This window comes from Marmota flaviventris, chromosome 9 (genome assembly GCF_047511675.1).
Source record: "Marmota flaviventris isolate mMarFla1 chromosome 9, mMarFla1.hap1, whole genome shotgun sequence".
NCBI lineage: Eukaryota > Metazoa > Chordata > Mammalia > Rodentia > Sciuridae > Marmota > Marmota flaviventris.
The window spans coordinates 118,524,030-118,544,390 of NC_092506.1; the positions used below are offsets into that span (position 1 = coordinate 118,524,030).

Below are 20,361 nucleotides of genomic sequence, written 5' to 3' on the forward strand. Positions count from 1 at the left end.
CAGGTACACTGAAAAGGTACACTGTCTGCGGGGAAGTCAGTACCTGAACTTGGAACCAAATGTGTGTTTACTCACAAGCAGCTTTTTGAGTCACTCAACCAGTGATGAAGCTATCTTTGTCACAGATCATTTATGGCAGAGCTGTGGATGGAGCACAGTAACTTTCCATCTTCCAAATCTAACTAATACACATGCTGAAAACACAAATACTGCTGGGCGTGGTAGCACACAACTGTAATCCCAGAGGCTTGGGAGGCCGAGGCAGGAGGATCTCAAATCAAGTTCAAGACCAGTCTCACCAACTTCAGTGAGACCATCTCAAAAAAAAAAAGGGCTAGGATGTAGCTTTATGGTTAAGTGCCCCTGGATCCAATCCCTGGTACCAAACAACAAGAACAAAACCTCTACAATAGTAACTTTGGGGGTGGGGATGTTGCATGGTGGTAGAGCACTTGCCTAGCATGTGTTAGGTCCTAGATTGATCCCTAGCACTTAGAAAAAAATACAGCATGAGTTATTAAAAAAAACAAAACAAAATACCAATATGTTTACACTTTTGCCTTTATAATAATGGAATCAGAAAATGGAACCAGTCAGGCATGTTGACCAGCTGCTGAGGCAGGAGGATGGCTTGAGGATGGCTCAGGAGTTAGGTGGGGGTTGGGGGTAGATGTGGAGCCTGGGCAACAAAATGAGACCTTGTCTCTCTCACCCACACACCAAAAAAAAAAAAAAGAAAAAAAGCCAACTGAATTTCATCCTAGGCATTCTTGAACAAACATTATTTTAAGTTCGCCTGCTAGTGCCAATAAAAAGAGACTCAAGTTACACCCCCATTGTAAAGCAATCCTTAACAGAATTTCATACAAATTGGCCTCAGTGCTATTTCACGTAAGGAACATCAAGCTGTGTTTTAAAAAGTAAGACTCGTGCTAATAAGGCTGTTATTAGAAGGCAGACAGCTTCCATATGGGAACAAAGGCAGGTGGCAGATGAACCAAACCTTAAGGAAAAACATAATCATCTTTTTCTTAACAGGAAAGACTTCGTTTCATTCTTAAATACTTTATGTAAACTTAATACAACTACCTATGAAAGCCCTGTTTCTAAAAAATCAAAAAATTCTACTGAATACTAGAAGACTGTATTTTTTATGCTTGACCTTTATTATACTTCATTTTAGAAAGCTGTACATTTTTTAAAATCTGCAATTATAAATAATAGAAAAAATATAACAATTGAAATTTTGACATTAGACATGGGAAAATATTTACTATAAGGAATTTAAACAAGCTAACAGCAGCTTGATTCATATAAAAAACTGAAATTTTCCAAGTTGTGTTCATTAAAGACCAGATTATAGCTTATCAGAATGGACTTAAATTCAGATGGATAAAATTATGATATTAAATAGCTTAACTTTAGGATAAGAAAATCTAAACCTGGCATTTCTCTTATTTCACAATTTTTTTAAAAAATATTTTTTTAATTGTAGATGGACACAATACCTTTATTTTATTTTTATGTGGTGCCAGGGATCGAACCCAGTGCCTCACGCATGCTACGCAAGCGTTCTACCACTGAGCCAGAACCCCAGCCCTATTTCACAATTTTTTAACCACATATATCATGAAGAAAAATAACACAAGGTTGGTCAGCCAAACACAGGTGAACAAATACAGCACTGGGACAGATCCTAAGGAAAAGCTTTGGTATTACACAATGAAACATTGCCTGAGGCATACAGCAAATGATTCCTCTGCCTTTCCATGCTCAGGATTCAAGAATGTTCCCTTGGGCTCTTGTCTTCCTGGACAGGCACTGGAACACACTATTTCAGTTGGCTGTTTTCAGGGGGCTCTTTCGGAGGGATCTTCGACTGGGGTTTGGGTTGTCTTTATTCCTGGCTGGAGACTTCACATTCCACTGCTGAGGCTGGGGAGGTCTAGGAGAAGAAATGAGACAGTGATTCTGAAACTAAAAGAAAAACCCTGATCAAAACAGAACTCTTTGGTAAACTTACGGTTTATCAGGCAATGATAAACATAAAATGTCATTTCCTTGACTCTGGGCTTCAGTTTTCTCTGAAAGGGAGTCAAAACAGAAATTCAGTTTTCCCAGATCTTCAAAGCCAGCTAATGTATCAGATAAGAAGGAAACTGAGAACTTGCCTTTGGCTGAAAAAGAAGTCCATGGTGTCCCTATGTAACTGACCCCTGCTCCAAATGTGACATCACTGATGGATTCTGGGGAAAAGAGAAACAGCACTGTCAAACATGGGTATGAGACACAGTCACCTGAACAAGTCAATTAACAAGCTCTGCTCTGGTTTCTTTTACCCCAGCTAGCAGGCCTCAATCTGACCTTTCCCCAGGACTTGGCAGTGTAGAGAAACTCTTTTCTCCTGGAAGCTCTTCCTTCCTCTGACCACAGCCCTCCTCAGCTGCTCTGCAGCCTCTGTATCATCCTTGCTCCTGTCTCTTGCTTCTCACTCAACCTTCATCTTTAAGGACTCCTAAGTGCTAAGGACCAACAATTCCACTCAGAGCCCTTCAGGTCTGGGTTCTATACTCCCTATTGTTCCTCATCTGAGTCCCCTGAAGAGATATCTCCGGCTTTACCTCTGCTCCTGACATGCTCCTTTTGTATTTCCAGCAAATAGATAATCTGTAGAAATATCAGCCATCATTAGCTACTCTGCCACAGTGACCAGGTCCTGTGCATTCTAGTTTCCAAGTATTCCTCCAACCTTGCTAGCTGTATTCCTGCCTTGCCACGAACATTTCAATGCACCTCACCCCTCACACCTTTCCTTTCATGGTGCTGTCCAATTCTGTGACCTTACCTCCTCCAGCTGTATCCTTGGGTGGCTGGAGATCTCAGAGCCTAGGAACATTGACTGGGTTTGCACTAACTATGGCTGTATCTTACTAAGAACTATACCAGAACCTCAATTCTCTTCATCTCTAAAATGGGAGTAAAAATGTATCTATCTTATGGGATGGAGCAAGGATTAAATGAGACCAATTATGTAAGTACTTAATACAATATTTGGTACAAGGTAATTGCTGAAGAAATGATAGCTACTAGTATAATTTATTAGCTACTATCCCCTATGTCACTGGAGTGACATTTAATTAAAGTCCTTTAATTAAATATATGGTAGTTACTAACTTTCTTAGGTATCTCAATGACTCTATTCCCAGGAGGGCCTAAATTCCATTCTTGGTTTGAGTTGGCCCGAGCTGCCTTTACAAACTTATATGCACACGCACACTCTGCGTTCTATCTGCATTTACCCCATCTGTGCATCACTGTTCTCTGAACTGTCACACTGTGTGCACACTCTAGCTCCTTGGCCTAGCCTGCCCATCCCATCTACCCACAACATCCCCACTGTGTAGACCACTTCCAGGGGGCGGAGCACATGCTCAACTGCACATCTGATGCCCTCCTTTCTGCAAACACATTTGTGGGGCAAGCTTAGAGTTCTAACCATTCTTTATACACTGTCACTTCTGAGTACAGACTGAACTGAACTAGTCAATGTTTTCTTGTTTTTGCAGTACTGGAGATAGAACCTAGGTCCTCACACATGGCAGGCAAACATTCTATCCCTGGGCTACACCCTCAGCCCCCTGGCCTTTTATTTTATTTATTTTTTTGAGACAAGAGTTTTGCTCTTAACGAGGCTGGCCTTGAACTTACCATCCTCCTGCTTCAGCCTCCTGAATAAATGGGATAACAGGTGTACACCACCACACCCAGCCTAGTCTGGGGTCCTAAAATCCACTGCAGTGCTATGTACCTGAGTGCTACTCAGAATTCATTAATAGTGGCAGAAAATTCTATCTCCAGTGCCTCCATTAAAGTAGCTCAGCACTTTTTTCTGTTCCTGTGAATTTTCTCTTTCCAGTGTTGTCATCTGGAATTCCCCTTCCATACAGATTACTTTTCTCATTCACAAATCTCTATATTCCAGGTGATATGTTTCCCATATTTACAAAAGAATCTATGTTATGGCTCTTACATCCCCAGTACACTCTCCTTAGAATCAAAGGCAGAAGGGTCTTTGCTGCTTCCATTATTAAAGCAGTGAGAGAGACGTGCTAAAATCCCCCACAGATTTCTAGTTAAAACTCTAGCTCTGAAAATGATTCCTTTCCATTTAGCAAAACCACTGTGTGAACACCACTGGTGGGCTACAATGGTTGAGCTGGGTAGTCATTTTCCTACTGTTTTTTTTTTTTTTTTGTGTGTGTGCTAGGGATTGAACCCAGGGCCTTATGAATGCGAGGCAAGCACTTTAGCAACTGAGCTACATCCCCAGCCCTCTTCCTACTGGTTTTGCAGAGTAGAGATCACTTCCTAACAGTCACCCAACTAAACTTTAGAGTCACCAAAAGAATTTGTATTCCCAGACCATGCTGGAATCAGCACTGAGTGCTCTTAGTCTCTGATAACATTCTCTCAAGAAGGAGAGTTAATAGGAAACCATTCTTTAAGCATTTCTCCTGTTTCACAAAAGAGATGAATAGAAGTTGCACCAATAGAAACATTACATTCTGCTGCCTGGAGAAATAGCAAGTGCTCTCCTGACCCAGTGACACCTGAGTCTTATTTTCAGTGTGGAGATGAGTCTACACATGCAAATTAAAGTGGCATTAATGTACCATGCCATGTTTCACTGCTGAGGAACAAATGCTGCTAGGAAACAAAATGAAGACTGAAATCAGGGACTCATGAGATAAGCATAACTAAAACGAGATGTATTCTTCCTGTTTCTTCAGCAATATGGCACCTAACTACCAAAATAGACACATCTGATACCCCTGAGGCAGGAAAAGAACCGAGAACATATATAAACTTTTTCTCTTTGAAAGAGGCTGGTTATTTTACATATATAACATTACACATGTGAAATATACAGGAAGCCATCATTACCCACTGACTGTCATCCAGTTGTTTGAGGAGAGATGCAAGGTGGGAATTCTGTCATCCATGAATCTCCCTTAAAAGAGGGCCCTGTGTAAAAACTAGCTATAAACCTGTAAACATTCTAAACCACAGTATCACAGGTTAATACAATCAAAAGCAAGCAGCTAGGACACAGGAGGTATGCAGTAGAAGTGAAGTGACTACAGGTGTGACAAACAGTGGCCAATCTTGTGTAGCTCTCCTACCACAGAACATCTTAGCACTATGCTCATCTCTTAATGCCAGGATCAGAGGTTGCAAAGATGGGCTGAGGAGGTGACACAGAGGTTGGAATCAGAAGCTTGAGCTCAGCCCCCAGTTCTGCCACTGAATAGATCTCTACAATACCTCCCATGTCCCAGGCTCTGTGGTCTGTCTTGTGGAGACAGGAGTAGAAAAGCTTGCAAACAATTAGCAAGATTGGAGAGAAAATGGACAGAAGTGTGATGAGCACTGCTGAGAGGATCAGAGGGCCATGAGGGGTGCCTGCTCTAGTCTGAAGGTTCCAGATGAAGACATGGCATGTGAAGCCTGTACATGGCTTGTACAAGTATCCAAGGGGACTGCACATGGCTGGGTGCATAAAGTGGGGACATACAGAAACACATCAGGCAGCATTTGGAAAGGACAGTACATATTTTGGACAGTAACAGTTTCCTTATAATATAGGTTGAGTGTACTCAGCCGGAAAAGTGGAAATCTAGAATTTTCTAAAACCTGATATTTTTTGATGGAAAAGTAAGTAGGAAATTACATGTGTGACCTCTTAAGATGGGTCACAGGCACACTAAAAATATTATATAAAATTACTTTGAGGTTATGTATACAAGGTATATATGAGACATAAATGAATTTTCTACTTACTCTTGGGTCCCATTCCCAAGATACCTCATTATGTATACACAAATATTCCATAATCCAAAATATCTGAAATCTGAAACACTTCTTGTCCCCAAACTTTTGGATAAGAGATCCTCAACCTGCATAATCATTTTCTCATAATAATGGTTTTCATGGAGTTTGAATCAATAAGAAGTTATAAAACAAAAACTGGAGGGAAAAATACTCTTCTTGCTCGCCTCTATTTTGAAATGAAAAGAATGGGACATTAGGAAAGAGCAACTAGTGGGGAATGAGAAGACAAAGGCTCTCAACATAGGTAGGATATAATCCTTGACACAACACTAGACTGCCAGCCTCAGTTTGCTCTGAAATGGAGCTCTATGACATACCAGGCACCTGCCAGAGCTATCCTCTGACCTTTCCCTAGGGCAGCCCAGCTTCACACACCAAGTATAGCTGTCCAGGCAGGGAGGTGGTGACAGGGCTGCCTCCACAAATGGTGCAGTCTGGGTCAGTGACCTGAACTAGCTGTGCCTCAAGCTTCACATCTGTCACACAGGATCCCTCATAGGTTGTTGTGAGATTTAACTGAGTTAACACATATACAAATATTGGGGAGAATATCCAACAATCCATCAGTCAGTGCTCACTTAAGTAAGCATATGGCATCTAAATATTGTAGTGAAGTATTCAGAATGAAGCAGTCTGAATATTGCACTACAATGTGGCCAATTGTCAGGAGAGGCTTTATCCAATTACAAGAACTATCTTTCAAGAGAAAGAATGTTAGCACAACTCTATCAAATACATGACTGTAGGAGAGAGCAGGAGAAGCCAAGCTTATTCAAACTGGCTACTTACTCTCAGGGGTGCTGATTGCTCGTTTAGTTACATGGTCAGTAGCTCCATTAGACTCTCGCTCCAAGCTGTAGGAAGATGCTAGGATAAAATGGAAAAGTCTTATCTGTTTAAAAAAAATAACAACAAAAAACCCAGCACAATATCATAGAACAAAACAAGCAAATGAGAAAACATAAGGTATGTATAGCAAAATTAAAATCACTAATGTTTAAAGTGTTCTCATAGAGATGATTCAGAAAGTACTACAAATAAATGATACAATGAACAAAAACATGTTCATTCTCACTAGGATTCCAAGAAATGGAAATTAAAACCATACCATTTTTGGTTTACAGAGCTTAGCAAAGACAATGGAAAATTATAAAACCAGTGTTCCTAAGCAAGGAAAAAGACATTCGTGCACCATATGACACGGATTATGGATGGTTCGATACTACTAAAACTTTTCAAATATTCATAGCCTTGGCTGGAATTAATCTTAAGGATTACCCACATACAAGGGTATATGTGCAAGGATACTTACTGTGACATTACTTACATCAAGAATTTGAAAAACATCTACACTTTCAAGAGGGCAATAATAAATAAATGTTTTGATCTTTCTAAAATATTGAATGCTATAAAGTTACTGGGAGAAAAGTTTTGCAAGTTCATGAAAAAAACTTTCACTATATATTATTACAAGTGTGTGCAGGGAAGCAGGTTATAAAGCAATGCAAACTACAATCCCAATTTTATAAACAAAACATAGGTGTTTGTATGAGGAGTAGAAAGTCTGAAGGACCAAATACCTCTCTACTGTGGGTGAGTTTTAAATTTCACTCTATTTCCCAAACCTTTTAGCATAAACATGCTTGTTTTCTTATATATAATCCTAATTACCCATTTAATGTTATTTGTTTTAAAAATAAGAAAACAAACAATTTAAAGAGGAATGAGAAGTAGATTATTTTTAAGCCACATGCTCTAAGTCTGGCACCAACCCTAAGGCTTACCAGGGCTGCACGGGTTTTCTGGGCTTCCAGAATTTAAAGTGAAAGGCAACACTCCTAGGCTCCGACTGCGATGCCTATTCTTTGATTCCACAGCTTTCTTTACAGAATTCAGGATTGCAATGGTACTCAGGGACATTGGCCTGTGGAGGACAAAATGCCACAGACACTGACTCTCAGTACAGACCACAGTGTAGGTGGCAGTGAAACACTGCAATCTCTGCCCACATCCTTTCAAATGCATCACTCATCCACTCTCTTTCCAGTCTCCAAGGGAGGGGTGTGGAGTAAGGTGTCAGAACAAACACAGTGACAAGACTCCCAAAGCTGATGCCTGATGGGACAGAAGAGACGCCTCTGAGAATATCATGAGACTCAGCCTGTCACTGCCTCAGTGGGCTCCCTACCTGGCTTTGGGCATTAACATCTTCAGAGGCCCGGTTTCTGGTGTGTGAGGCAAAGTCATTGTGTGGCCAGTGCTAGACCCAGGTGGTGTAGGCCTGCTTGTGGCTGGGGATACAGTGGCATTTTCTTGTCCATCAGGAACTGGCATTGTGTCTAATTCCAGAGCAACCTGTTAGAGAAGATGAATGGAATCTTTATATGTTATGAACAAGTCCATATGTAATCTATTTTAAAATATACCAGACGTGGGCAAGTACAAGTTTCTCTTCAAAACAGAGAACTATCAGCAAGCTGCCATACAGAGATGCTGTGACATTAAAGAAAAGAAAAAAAAAAAAAAAGAAGTTTTTTGTCCTCATCACTTTTTAATGCAATATCTGCCTAGATTCCTCAGGCAGTGGGAATATTGTGCTGCTAATGCGAGCAGCAGCTAAACCCAGATGTGCCCCCCCCCAGGGACAATATGCTTTTAAAAGAGGGAGCTGCAAGAAAGATTGCAACATACTAAGATTCACAGATGTCTAAGAGTCAGTAGTCACTGTAATCAAAGATCAAATAAATTTCCCAAGTTCGCCTTATGGGCTTTCACACAACTATTTCTCCCAACTATTCTTGTGGTTTCCCAGCAAGGTCCTGTGATAGGCCTGTGGGCAGGGAGTCCTCAAGCCACTGGTAGATCCATCACATTTAGCAAAGGAACACAGTGGCAAGATTCAACTCTGACTGACTTCTGGATTTTGGGGAATATTGGAAAACCCACAGAGAGCAGCCTGGATGGCTGGTCTACCTATGGTGGGCTTCCCACCTACCTGCATGGCTTCTGCCCTGTCACCACCTTCAGTCATCCTGTTCTCACTGGCCTCTTTGACCAGTTTTTGCTCCTGGACCAGCTGTTCATTATACTTCTTCATGTCGTACTCAAGCTCTGATGCCAGTTGTTTGTCAACTGCAAAGAAATCTTTGATTTCATCCCGATAATCTTGCATCACCTCCTAAAATGAACCCAGAACCATCCTTTAGTGTTTTCATGAATAAAAAAATAACCTGTCGGGTGGCTCAGCAGTAGAGCGCTCGCCTACCATGTGTGAGTCCTGAATTCAATCCTCAGCACCACATATAAAGAAATAAATAAAAGAAAGGTATTGTGTCCAACACTACAACTAAAAAACAAATAAATAAATATTTTTTTTTAAAAAGAAATAACCTCTCAGACACAACTTGATTAATAATAACTGAGACAGTAAGACTTCTATTACGGCAGCAGACTGTTTCTATTATAGTAAATAACAAGTTACTTAACATAATGGAATATTCTGAGAAAACACTAACTATAATTATACTGACCACACAAGCAGGTGATCATGAAGTGATATATTAACTAGTCCTTCTGCTCTCTTACGAATCTTCCTGTCTATCCACCAGAGAACAGGCAATCACCCAGGTTCCTGATCAGAGAAAGACATGGCCAAGGCTCAGAGACCCTTGCAGTAGAATATAGGAGGCTGTGCAGCCTACAAGCTGCTTATACATCCACATTAGCTTTCCCCACTACCACACAGGGGATTACAACTAAGGTTCAAATCCCATTTTTTCTGAAGATTTTTTACAGAAAACCCTTTATCACATCTGGGTAAAACCATTCTTGGGTCTTAACGATGGTAGCTAGAAACAAGGGCTCTTGGCTAACAGAAACTATTTCACCTAGCACTATTAGAGAAATAAAAAAATACACTACAGCTCTAACGAGGAGGGAAGCCTAACAAAGAGAAGGATATCCATCAACTTTTCCAGCTGCCATGAGGAGATTCCACAGATAATGATAAAGCAACCCTGCAAGGTGTCCTCTGGCAAGTGCTCAGAAATAAGAGAATGACATGATTTTCTTAAATGTTTAAGTACTATATTTAGGATGTAAGTACCTTTGCAACTCCACTCCACCCCATCAGTGAGGTTTAAAATAGGATAAAACAAAAATAATTGGAAATTCTCTCTCAATGTAATTTCATTGTATTCTTTTCAGTTTTAGGAAAAAACATATTATTTTATTTTATTTTGGGTACTGGAGATTGTACTCGTGGAACTCAACCACTGATTCACATCTCCAGCCCTATTTTGTATTTTATTTAGAGACAGGGTCTCACTGAGTTGCTTAGCGCCTTGCTTTTGTGGAGGCTGGCTTTGAACTTGTGATCCTCCTGCCTCAGCCTCCCGAGCTGCTGGGATAACAGGCATGCACCAGTACACCTGGCAGGAAATAAAATTTGAGGAAGAAAAATACATGATGTGAACAGAATAACTCTGCTAAATCAAAAGAAAAATTGCTGCTTTTATTTTTGAGCAATTTTGTCTGAGGTCTGAGGCCTCATTTAGGCCAGTCTGCCCTGTTAAGTAAACATATCCTGCCTTTTCTCAGATCCAATCTTCTCCTATAGCAACTCCAGCCCAGGAATGGTGTCCATCTCAAATGGTGCCCCCTACCCATCTAAGTGCATGCTGCCACAGGGCAGTGATTTCCTGATCACATCTGTCTGCAGCAGTGTGAATGGCAAATACCCCACATTGAATACCATAACCAACTTTCACATCATCCTTCATCAGGATGAACTAAAATGATGACTCTGTCCTTAACCTCAGGAGAGAAAGTCTTGGAAATGCAATCTAATCCCATCAGGGATATATATATGCTCAGCCCAGTGAGTCAGCTGTTTACAAACTTGACTGAATGAGAAAAGGAAGAAATAACTTTAGTGGAGCCTTTGGTCAAAATTCCCCATTTGCTCCACAGCAGACACTAGTCTGGCAGGCAAATTTCTAAACAGACCAAACTAAGGTTGCTTCTTTATGTAGCATTTTGTCTTATTATTACTGCAGACAGTTACACTGGCAGAAGACACTAAGGAAAGAACTTGGAGTTAGGGGATGAAAACAACCACAAAATTAAAGTTCTTCATTTACCCTGAGATAGTTCATAAGTTCTCGCAAAGCTGGTATCTTTTTTTTCTCCAGCAGAGTTTTCAGGGAGATGATAATCGGAATAATATTTTCTATGAAATTCCTCTTTTGAACCTGCAGAAATACAAACACGTGTTTTAAATGTGTAAACTTCTGAAAGTCAGATAAAAACTTTTCCTTAACCTAGTTCTTTTATTATGTTTAATCTAGTACACTAAATGTTTATTTTTGACTTCTGATTATGATACTGGGAATATATAGGACCTACAGTTTTTTTTTTCTGGACTTCTTTTAAACATTACCCCTAAATACTCAGGAGGTTTGTAAAGTAGGAAGTGGATAAAAACTACTCATATTTCTTAAGTGGAAAAAAAAAAGTAAGAAATATGTTGTATAACTTGACAAACATTTTAACAAGTGCTAGGTACTTATGTAATACTTGATTAGTGCATCAAATATTTTGCAATAAATCTTAGAATTAAAAGTATTCATTATAGTAGTCCACATATGTAATATTTACCCTTCTAAACCTGAAAAATACTTTTTGTTTTCACATAAAGTCATTAGTATACATTTCTTGCTTGCAAATACTCAAAAAAAAAAAAGTCTTATCAAAGTCCCTAAAATAGGAGGGAAATAGGTATAAATATGAACATTTTAATAATAAAAATGAATCTAATAAGATTATAAGTTTAGCAATAGTCTTCAATGTGACCTAGAGTATCATCAAGCATATTTTATGTCCCAGATACAAAGCTAACTTCTGAGGATAGAGAAATGAAGTCCAAAATTCCTGCCCTCAGGTTGTTTCTAGACCAGTATGTGTGTGTGTGTTGTGATAAATGGTACAAGGTGCCAAGTGCACAGTGTTAAGAAACTCATGTATGGAGAAGGATGCCTAGGAGGGAAGCATTGTACATGAATATTGGAAACCTCTGCCAGATTTGTAAGCATGGGTGAAAGGAGAGTGCCCAGAGCTTGTGGTGATCCCAAATCTCAGTAAGAGTCAGGTTTTGTGGGAATCAGGAATGTATACTGGAGGCTTCTTTGAGAGATGACACTTAGGATGTGTGGGGATGAGAAGTGGGTGGGAGAGTGGAGTGGATTGGGTGCTGCAGACGGAAGAACCAGTGTCAAAGGCACACAGCAGGCAGTACATCTCATATCTGAGGATTGGAATGATCAGAGGTGATAAGGGAGGAAACGGTTAGGGCAGGGACAGGCATACTAAGAGTTTTGTAGTCTTAAAGGAGAATCAGGTTTTTTTTTTTTTTTTTTAATTCTGAAGATAATGGGAAGCTATCAATGTAGTTTTTAAAGATGCCATTAGTGAGATATAATGTTTATAAAATAAATTTACCTATTTTAAGAGAATAGTTCCATGAGCTTTGGGTGAAGTATATACTGAGCAACCAATACTACAATTTACTCATGATCCATTCCCCCAAAAGTTTCCTGCCACAGTTCAGTCTATCTGGCTCTAGGTTATTTGAAGCAGGAGAATAAAATTATCACATTTATACTGAAAGAAAATCTGCTCTGGCAGCAACTTGGGCTTAGCTTGTGACAGACAGAAACCAGAGACAGCCTTTGTGCTAAGAAAACTACTGGATTTGGCACAGAATTAAAAAAAAACAAAAAGTCAGAACCAGGGGAAATGCAAAAGAGATAGATTTGTAAGATTAAGCCAACAGGATTTCTCAGCAAGTAAGAGGTGATAAAAGTCTATTCCTTTAGGGTCAACAGCCTTTAGGAGTCAGGTGGGAAATACAAATTGGCCATCCAAGATAGGCATAAGAACTCAGGGTCTGGTAAGGACTATGGAAACTCAGCTCTTTCCCAAAGTCAGTCAAATTTCACCCTGGTCAAACAAGCACATGCCAGGCATACCAGACTCCTGCTCTGCATTCTGCTGTAGCATCAAGTTCCCCTTTGGATAATTTCGTAGACAATGGTTCCCTTCTCTACAACAGACTGGGAGAAGGAAGAGGCTAATATCAGGAAAAAGAAATGACTAATTGGTTTTGACAGAATAAGTTTGAGACACCTGTGGTACAACCAGATAGGTGAGAGAAATTGAACTCAGGCTCACAAGAGAAACTGGAGCTAGAAACTTGTTGAAAGATCATCATCACCTGGGCAAGAGTTAGAGCCTCTGGTAAGAATGAGAGCAGGGCCCCAGTAGAACACCACCAAGATCATTGGGGAAGCCCAGAGGTGTGAGCAGGTCTGCTGAAGGAAGAAGTGCACACACACCTGGGAGATGAGCTTTTTCTGGGCTTCCTGCATGACTACGTTTGCCAAGGCCATGTCATCTTCTTCCATAAGGAGATCCTTATCTGGTTTAGCTCTCATTGCTAAAAGCTTGATCTCCTTTGAGCTGAGGACCTCAAACGTATCTGAGAGTAACTCACTGGCTTCCATGTCCAGGGGCAGGATGCCATCTGCGAAGCATGCTAAGAAAGAGCGCAAGAAACCAGCTTCTGAGAAACATGTTAATTTACAGAACTGGGGGTTATCTGGGGCTGTGAGGGAGGTCTGCATGGAGTACAGCTGATAGGGAGTGTGAACAAAAAGATGAATCTTCCTACAGTACTGGCCCACTTGCCACAGGACTGCTATTTCATTTTCAACACAGCATTTCTTCTTTTTTCCTTTTGAGACTGGGTCTTACTAAATTGCTTAAGACTTCACTAAGTTACTGAGGCTAACATTGAACTTGAAATCCTCCTGCCTCAGACTCCCGAGTTGCTGGGATTACAGGCATGCACCACCATACCAGGCTCAGTATTTCATTTTTTAAGCATACATTTTACCCCCAAAACACCAGGCCTACCCAAAATACTAAGGCAGATTTTAGAAGTGATGTTGAATCGCTGCTCATCTGTGAAGTGCTCTAGAAGAAATTTGTAGATTTTCATTCGCCTCTCCTTGTTTGTCTTTCCTTTCAGTGAAAACAGCCGCTTCTCTCTGTGGCAGAACAGCACAATTTTAGGGCGTAAAAGTGTGGGAAACAAGGATTTAAGACAGCATTTTTATAGCATCCTACAAGCTGTGTACCAAAGGCTCCAGGACAGTAATGAGAATGTCTTCACAGACATTCCCCTTTGGACTCTGTTCTTACAACTGAATTTTCTTATGTTATCCTGCCAAGGAAAGTGATGTCAAAATATATGCCCAGATTACGACCTGGTCCAAACTTGCATTCAAAACCGCCAAACATCTCCTGAGCCTCACCCAATTCTTACTGAGACAAGGAGAGCATCTAAGCTGCTTCACTGACCTCTCTGACTGAGGGAATTTGTTATACTTCTCGTGCTTCTCATAGTTGTTGAAGTGAAAAATACACTCAATGAAGTGCTGAAAGAACATGACAGGGTTCCTCTTCAGTAACAGGTGAGCCAGGCAAAACTCTCCAAATCTGCAAAGAAGGAAAAGACAAATGAAGGAAACCCATTTATTATTTGTAGACAGCTTCTATAACTATACTAAGAACTCAGCAAAACAGAAGAATGCTAAATAAGGGTCAGGAATTCCAAATCCATCCAATAAACAGCTTTATCACATCAAAAGTAAGGAAGAAATTTCATTTGTTTTGTCTGTCTCTTCTGAATGCTCTCTTTTGAATCCAAGATCAGTATAAAGACTTTCTCTATCAGGTTTCTTTCAAAATTCTAACAAGGCATTACTTTCCACCTATATTTTGAACAAGGAAAAACAACTAACCCAAAACTGTTTCTTCAAGCAGAGGCCAATGGTCCGCAAGGCTATTGCAGTGACAATGATCACCTGAAAATAAATACCTGCCCTTCAGTTCCCAATTTCAAGTTTATTGTTCACAATAATGACCAAAAAAAAAAAAAAAAAAAAAAAAGTGAGTTTAGTAACTAGAACTTTATTCAAGAATGAGATTAACAACAAAAGTTTCATAAATTGGGTCAGCAGGGTAAGTATTCCCACAAAACCTGACTCTTACTGAGATTTGGGATCACCACAAGCTCTGGGCACTCTCCTTTCACCCATGCTTACAAATCTGGCAGAGGCTTCCAATATTCATGTACAATGCTTCATATCTGAGAGATGCCACTGGGACTGCAGCAAAATGAAAGGCAAAATTCTGATGGTTTCCAAAGCCAAATGTAATTTCCAAAAACCCTAACTGTTCACCTAAAAGCCACCTGACCATTTCTATCTTACTATAATGGTAGGTGAAAGAATGACAAAGCTTTGGGTGTTCTTACAGGCCAACCAGAGACTATGTAGGGCTTTCTGTGGTTTATTTACTGCTGAGACAGTGTTTTAATTTCATTCCAGAGCTCAAATGCTACATAGAAGCACTCCTTAGCTCTCCACTGGAAAGGAGCAAACAAGGATGATCCAGACAGCTTGAGCCTGACCTTGCAAAGCATTAGAACTTTGCAGGTGATTTACCTTCCCCTAGTGGTGTTCCTTGAGCTAAGATTCAACACACACATTAACAAGTCAGAGAAGGTGAAGGTTCAAATCAGTCTGTATCCACAACACATACATTAACAAGTCAGAGAAGGTGGTTTAGAAATTATGATGAAAGTAAACCTGACTAAAAATTCTGCTGCAGATAATCACACTTTAACTATTCACCTAGTATACAAGGCAGTACTCTGACATAAATATATGAAAACAAAACAACTAAAGAAGCGACTGTATTTAATAAAAGTAATTCTCTAAAGAGAATTCACTTAAGTCCAGCTAGAAGCACCAGTTTGATCTAGGCAGTCAGAATACTCTATACAAACTATGTTGTTTAGGAACCCAGATTTGAAAGGTAAAGGTAATCATTCTCAAAGGACAAGTTTCATATCAGCACAATTCACAATAGCCAAATTATGGAATCAACCCAGATATCTGTCAATAGATGAACAGATGAAGAAAATGTGGTGTGTTTGTATGTGTGTATGTATACATATAATGATTTCCTTTTACAAGGTTAGCCCCCCACCCCACACACACACAATGGAGATTTACTCAGTAATGAAGAATGAAATAATGGCATTTGCTATGATGGATAGAAATGGAGAAAATCATGCTAAGTGAAATAAGACAGACTCAGAAAATCAAGGGCCGGATGTTTTCTCTCATGTGGAAGCAAGAGCAAAACAAAGGAGAGGATATCAGATATTATGAAGACACCAGGAGGAAAAGAAACAGCAATTTAAGGCTGGACCAGAGATGTGAAGGACCTACTAGCAAGAGGAGCTTGATTTGGGGTTGAGAGCTAGGAAGAACAAGGATGGAGGAAAGAACTTGCCTCCAGTTTCCAGTAGAATTCTGGTAGAAATGGGTGGGAGCCCCGGGTTCCACCCTGAGTACGCACATGCAGGCCAGATCAGGAACAGGAGTTCAATAACAGTAGCCTTTGTTGAGCTTCAGAAGGGCATGCGATTTGGGAAGAAATGAGAAAGAAGGCCGATTTTATGTTTTCTACAAGCTGACAATAGAAGTGAATGGACTATATTTCCCCTGTAGCCTTCTTGGGCTCTTTGATCTAGGTTTCAATTCTTAGTAAGAGGATAATGATTTCTTTTTACAAGGTGAGGCCCACATTTTCCAGCCTCCTAGTATTTTCATTCATTCATTTAATACATGTTCACTTAAGTTTTAAGCTCCCTTTCAGGGTAAGTCCTCTGTTCCTCAGGAAGCCTGTACCATAGTGGGTACAGGTTTTGTACTGATTGCATGTATAACAGATGTTATACATGCAATCAGTACAAAGTAAATTGGCAAAAGTACTCTCAAGAAAAAGAAAAAGAAAAGCTGGAAGTGGGTGCAGGAAAGGGAGGGGAGTGAGGACTGGCTATTGGTTAAAACAAATGAACACATTGTTCTACCTGATCCAGCTGATAACATGCAGCCTCCCCGGTTACAGCTCCTATATCTGCCTACTCTGCTCTCTACTTCCTGGTATGTTGTTCCTAGTTTCCTTTTCCATTCCAAACCCCAAAATGAGACTCAGAGTGTCTGCAATGTTCATATAAAGAAGTTCATGGGACATTCTAACTTTTCACTTTCCTGACTTCACTGTTTTCAGTGACCCCACATCTTATTCCACATCGCCATTATGCTGTCACATCCCGGACTGTGTCACTCCATGCTACCTTGCCTTTCTAGCTGTGTGATTCCCTTACCTCTTTTGACTTACTGTGCAACTTCACTAAATCCTCTAGAAAGTCAAGTACTTCATTTTTCTTCCAAACTAAGCTGCTATCTTTTTTCTCTTTTCTTTTTCAATGGCACAATACATTAGATAATTTATTTATTTAGCCTTGAACTCTTTGTCCCCTGCCTTTCTGCACTTCTGTTTCAATTGGCCCAATAAACATTCTATTTGCTAAATGGCTATTACCCAATGGTTACTGAACCACAAGGCCAACATCCATTGGGCAGAGGAGAAAATATATCACATGATTCTGCAGCTTTGAAATTTGGGTTTATAAGACCAATTAAAAATGTCATATTAATTTGCTCACACCAGAACCTTTATGAAATCAGCTGGATCAGATAAATAAATAAGGTTTGCATTGGTATATCCATATTGAAAAATTAATATAGTTAATGTAAGTAGAAAAGTCTGGACTTTAACCTAAAAATCAGGAAGAGACTGTTTTAGTCAGCATTTTTGCTGGTGTAACCAAAAGATTAATAAGAACAATTTCAGAAATGTTATTTGGCAATCAAGGTTGCAGAGATCTCAGTACATAGATGGTCAACTCCATTTCTAGTGGCCTGATGTAAAGCAGAACATCAGAGAGAAGTGTGTGGTAGAGGAAAGCAGCTCAGAACTTGACAATCAGGAAGCAGAGAGAGCATTTTTCACAAGAGACAAAATATATACTCCAAAGGCATGCCTCCAGTGACCCACATCCTCCAGCCATACTTTACCTGCCTGTAGTTACCACCTAGTTAATCCTTATTAGATTAACACACTATTTAGGTTAAGGCATCATAACCCAAACATTTCACTTCTAAATGTTCCAGTATTGTTTTATACATGAGCTTTTGGAAGGCACCTCATAAGTAAAGCTATAACAAAGACTAATAACTTAAATAACAGTTATCAAATAAGGCATCAGCTTTTAGAAGCTGAAAATTCTGGTCCACATTTGAACCATTATTTAAACAAACCCAGAATGCAGAAATAAAATGGAAAGATTTAAGAGGGCAGTATTAAATTCTTAAAAAGGAGCTGATAATCTTACCATAGTATAAGGTATCCTTATCTGGTTTTCTTTCTGATTGATGCTCAGTACCTGTATTCATTGGTTGTGCATATATTTTATGCACTGATCAATGTTCTCTTGGAAAGTAAGCTTAAAAACTTTTAATACACATTTATTTTTAACCATTACCTAAAAACATAAAAATTGTATCTATTTACTGGGTACCATGTAATGTTGCAATGCATGTATACATTGTATAATGTTTAAATCAGGTAAAACATATCTATCACCTTTTTTTTTTTTTTTTTTACATGCACATATAGAAACTGGCAAAAACGGGGGAAAACAAGGAAATACAAGTTAAGCAATCAGTCTTATCTCCCAGACTCATCATCTAAGAGCATTACAACACTTCTAATTATGCCTGCCCCTGGGCTGTGCACTGCACTGTACAAAGACAGCCACTCAAATCAGTGTTGGGAAGCATTAAAAAGGTGGGAAGGAGTGGCATAGCTATTTCATTCCTTTCTCAATTATAATAACAATGAAAAAGAAAAAAAACAAAACAAAAAAAAAAAACGATAGCCCTAGTTTTTTGCTTCTGGCTCTAGACAGTATTAATTAGAATGTTAACCTTCTGCTACTTTGTTATGTTAAATGTTCCCCCTTGGAAAATTACACCCAAAGCTTTAAAAGGGAGCAGAAATTCTTCTGTGGAACTCAGACTAAATTATTGGTGGCTATATTTAGAACAGAGGAACCCATTATTTTAAGCTATTTTTAGTTAATGAATTCTACAAAGATCTTTTCCCCAATGTGTTGGCTTTTGCCATGGCATTCAACACCCTACTTTTCAATTATAGACTAGCTTTAAAAAGAATTATTCATACAACAATCTAGGGTAGCAAATTCTATCAAGATCACTTCTCGACCCCTTGAAAATAAATTTTTAAAATGATTCAAGTATAAGAATTAACAATTGGCAAAATTAACTCCCCACTCCTTTCCAATTCTCAAGAAGCATCCATTTCTAAGGAATCTTTAAATAAATTTTAAATAAACTAAGGAATCTTTAATTAAACTCCAACAGGGGTTTCATGAGCTACATGCTATGGAATGTTTCTTTACATTAATAAAATTATCTTCCTTTTAACAATTTAACCATTTCTAAGGAATCTTGTAATTTGTACACTCTATTTTACATTGTGAAATTGTCTTAATTCCTAGAATTCTTACAGTTTCTGCACTGAAAACAAAGTCCAAATTCTTTATTAAAACTAACATTTTTGGGGGAAGGGGCTTAGAAATCAACAGTTAAGTCAAAAGTTGATGGCTTCTATTCTATTTTAATGTGACAAAGGCATGTAATGTTCTTTAGTATTCAAGGAAAGCAAATGATGTTAGAAAAGGAAGTCAATGCTGAAATTATTTAGTGGTGAGTCTGAACACATTTAGTTTGTTTTATTTTTGGCTTGTTTTATTTTTGTTTTAACAAAGATCTGTTATATAGTTCAGTATTTTAAAAATCTACCATTTTTTTCTGATAACTACCAAGAGCTCACTAAATCCTAAATAACTCAACTCTAAGCCAATTTGGAAGAAAAGAAATCTAAGGCATACCAGAAATTAGGTAAACTGTTCAACTGTCTGACATGCAAAGGAAAGATTTACCTGGCAATATCTGGGTGAGAATCTATCAGAGTGCTGACAAATCGAAAGAACAGAGAGCCCTTCCATTTCACAAATTCTTCCTGTACAAAGAGAAACCGGCATATTTCAGGATAAATTTTAACATGTAAACCTTAAATGCATCCAGTCACATAGCCACCTGTTGACTTTCCTTTGTATAACATCACATCTGCTAGCTATTACTGGTCTGTCTAGGACATAGGGGCATTCAGAGTATTCACTTCACAACCATCTTGAAATCATACAACATTTGTTAATTCAAAGAAATGTGGAGGAATATGTGGATAGAGCAGCATCAAACTTTCTACTATTTTAGGAAAATGACTCAAAGTACATGGTTTTAATGGGGTGTAGCCACTATTGCCTCTGTGAGGTACAGAATGCATGAAAAAAATGAGCATGTTAAGTATACCAAACTACACAACTTACTGAAATGCCTTCTTTTT

At 39.1% G+C, this 20,361-nt stretch overlaps 1 protein-coding gene across 1 annotated transcript in view; it reads right to left on the reverse strand.

Annotated features, from left to right (window-relative positions):
- Positions 1-543: 543 nt before the first annotated feature.
- Ncapd3 (non-SMC condensin II complex subunit D3) overlaps positions 544-20,361 on the reverse strand; it is a 78,918-nt gene continuing 59,100 nt past the window's right edge. Inside the window, exons 25-36 of the mRNA XM_027945409.3 lie at positions 19,898-19,977; positions 14,314-14,451; positions 13,867-14,000; positions 13,287-13,486; positions 11,034-11,144; positions 8,888-9,070; positions 8,081-8,247; positions 7,677-7,816; positions 6,682-6,759; positions 2,172-2,246; positions 2,024-2,084; positions 544-1,945 (exon numbers count right to left, since the gene is read on the reverse strand). Of these exons, the coding sequence (XP_027801210.2) occupies positions 1,837-1,945; positions 2,024-2,084; positions 2,172-2,246; positions 6,682-6,759; positions 7,677-7,816; positions 8,081-8,247; positions 8,888-9,070; positions 11,034-11,144; positions 13,287-13,486; positions 13,867-14,000; positions 14,314-14,451; positions 19,898-19,977 (1,476 nt within the window). The 3' untranslated portion in view covers positions 544-1,836. The remainder of the gene's footprint in view (positions 1,946-2,023; positions 2,085-2,171; positions 2,247-6,681; positions 6,760-7,676; positions 7,817-8,080; positions 8,248-8,887; positions 9,071-11,033; positions 11,145-13,286; positions 13,487-13,866; positions 14,001-14,313; positions 14,452-19,897; positions 19,978-20,361) is intronic.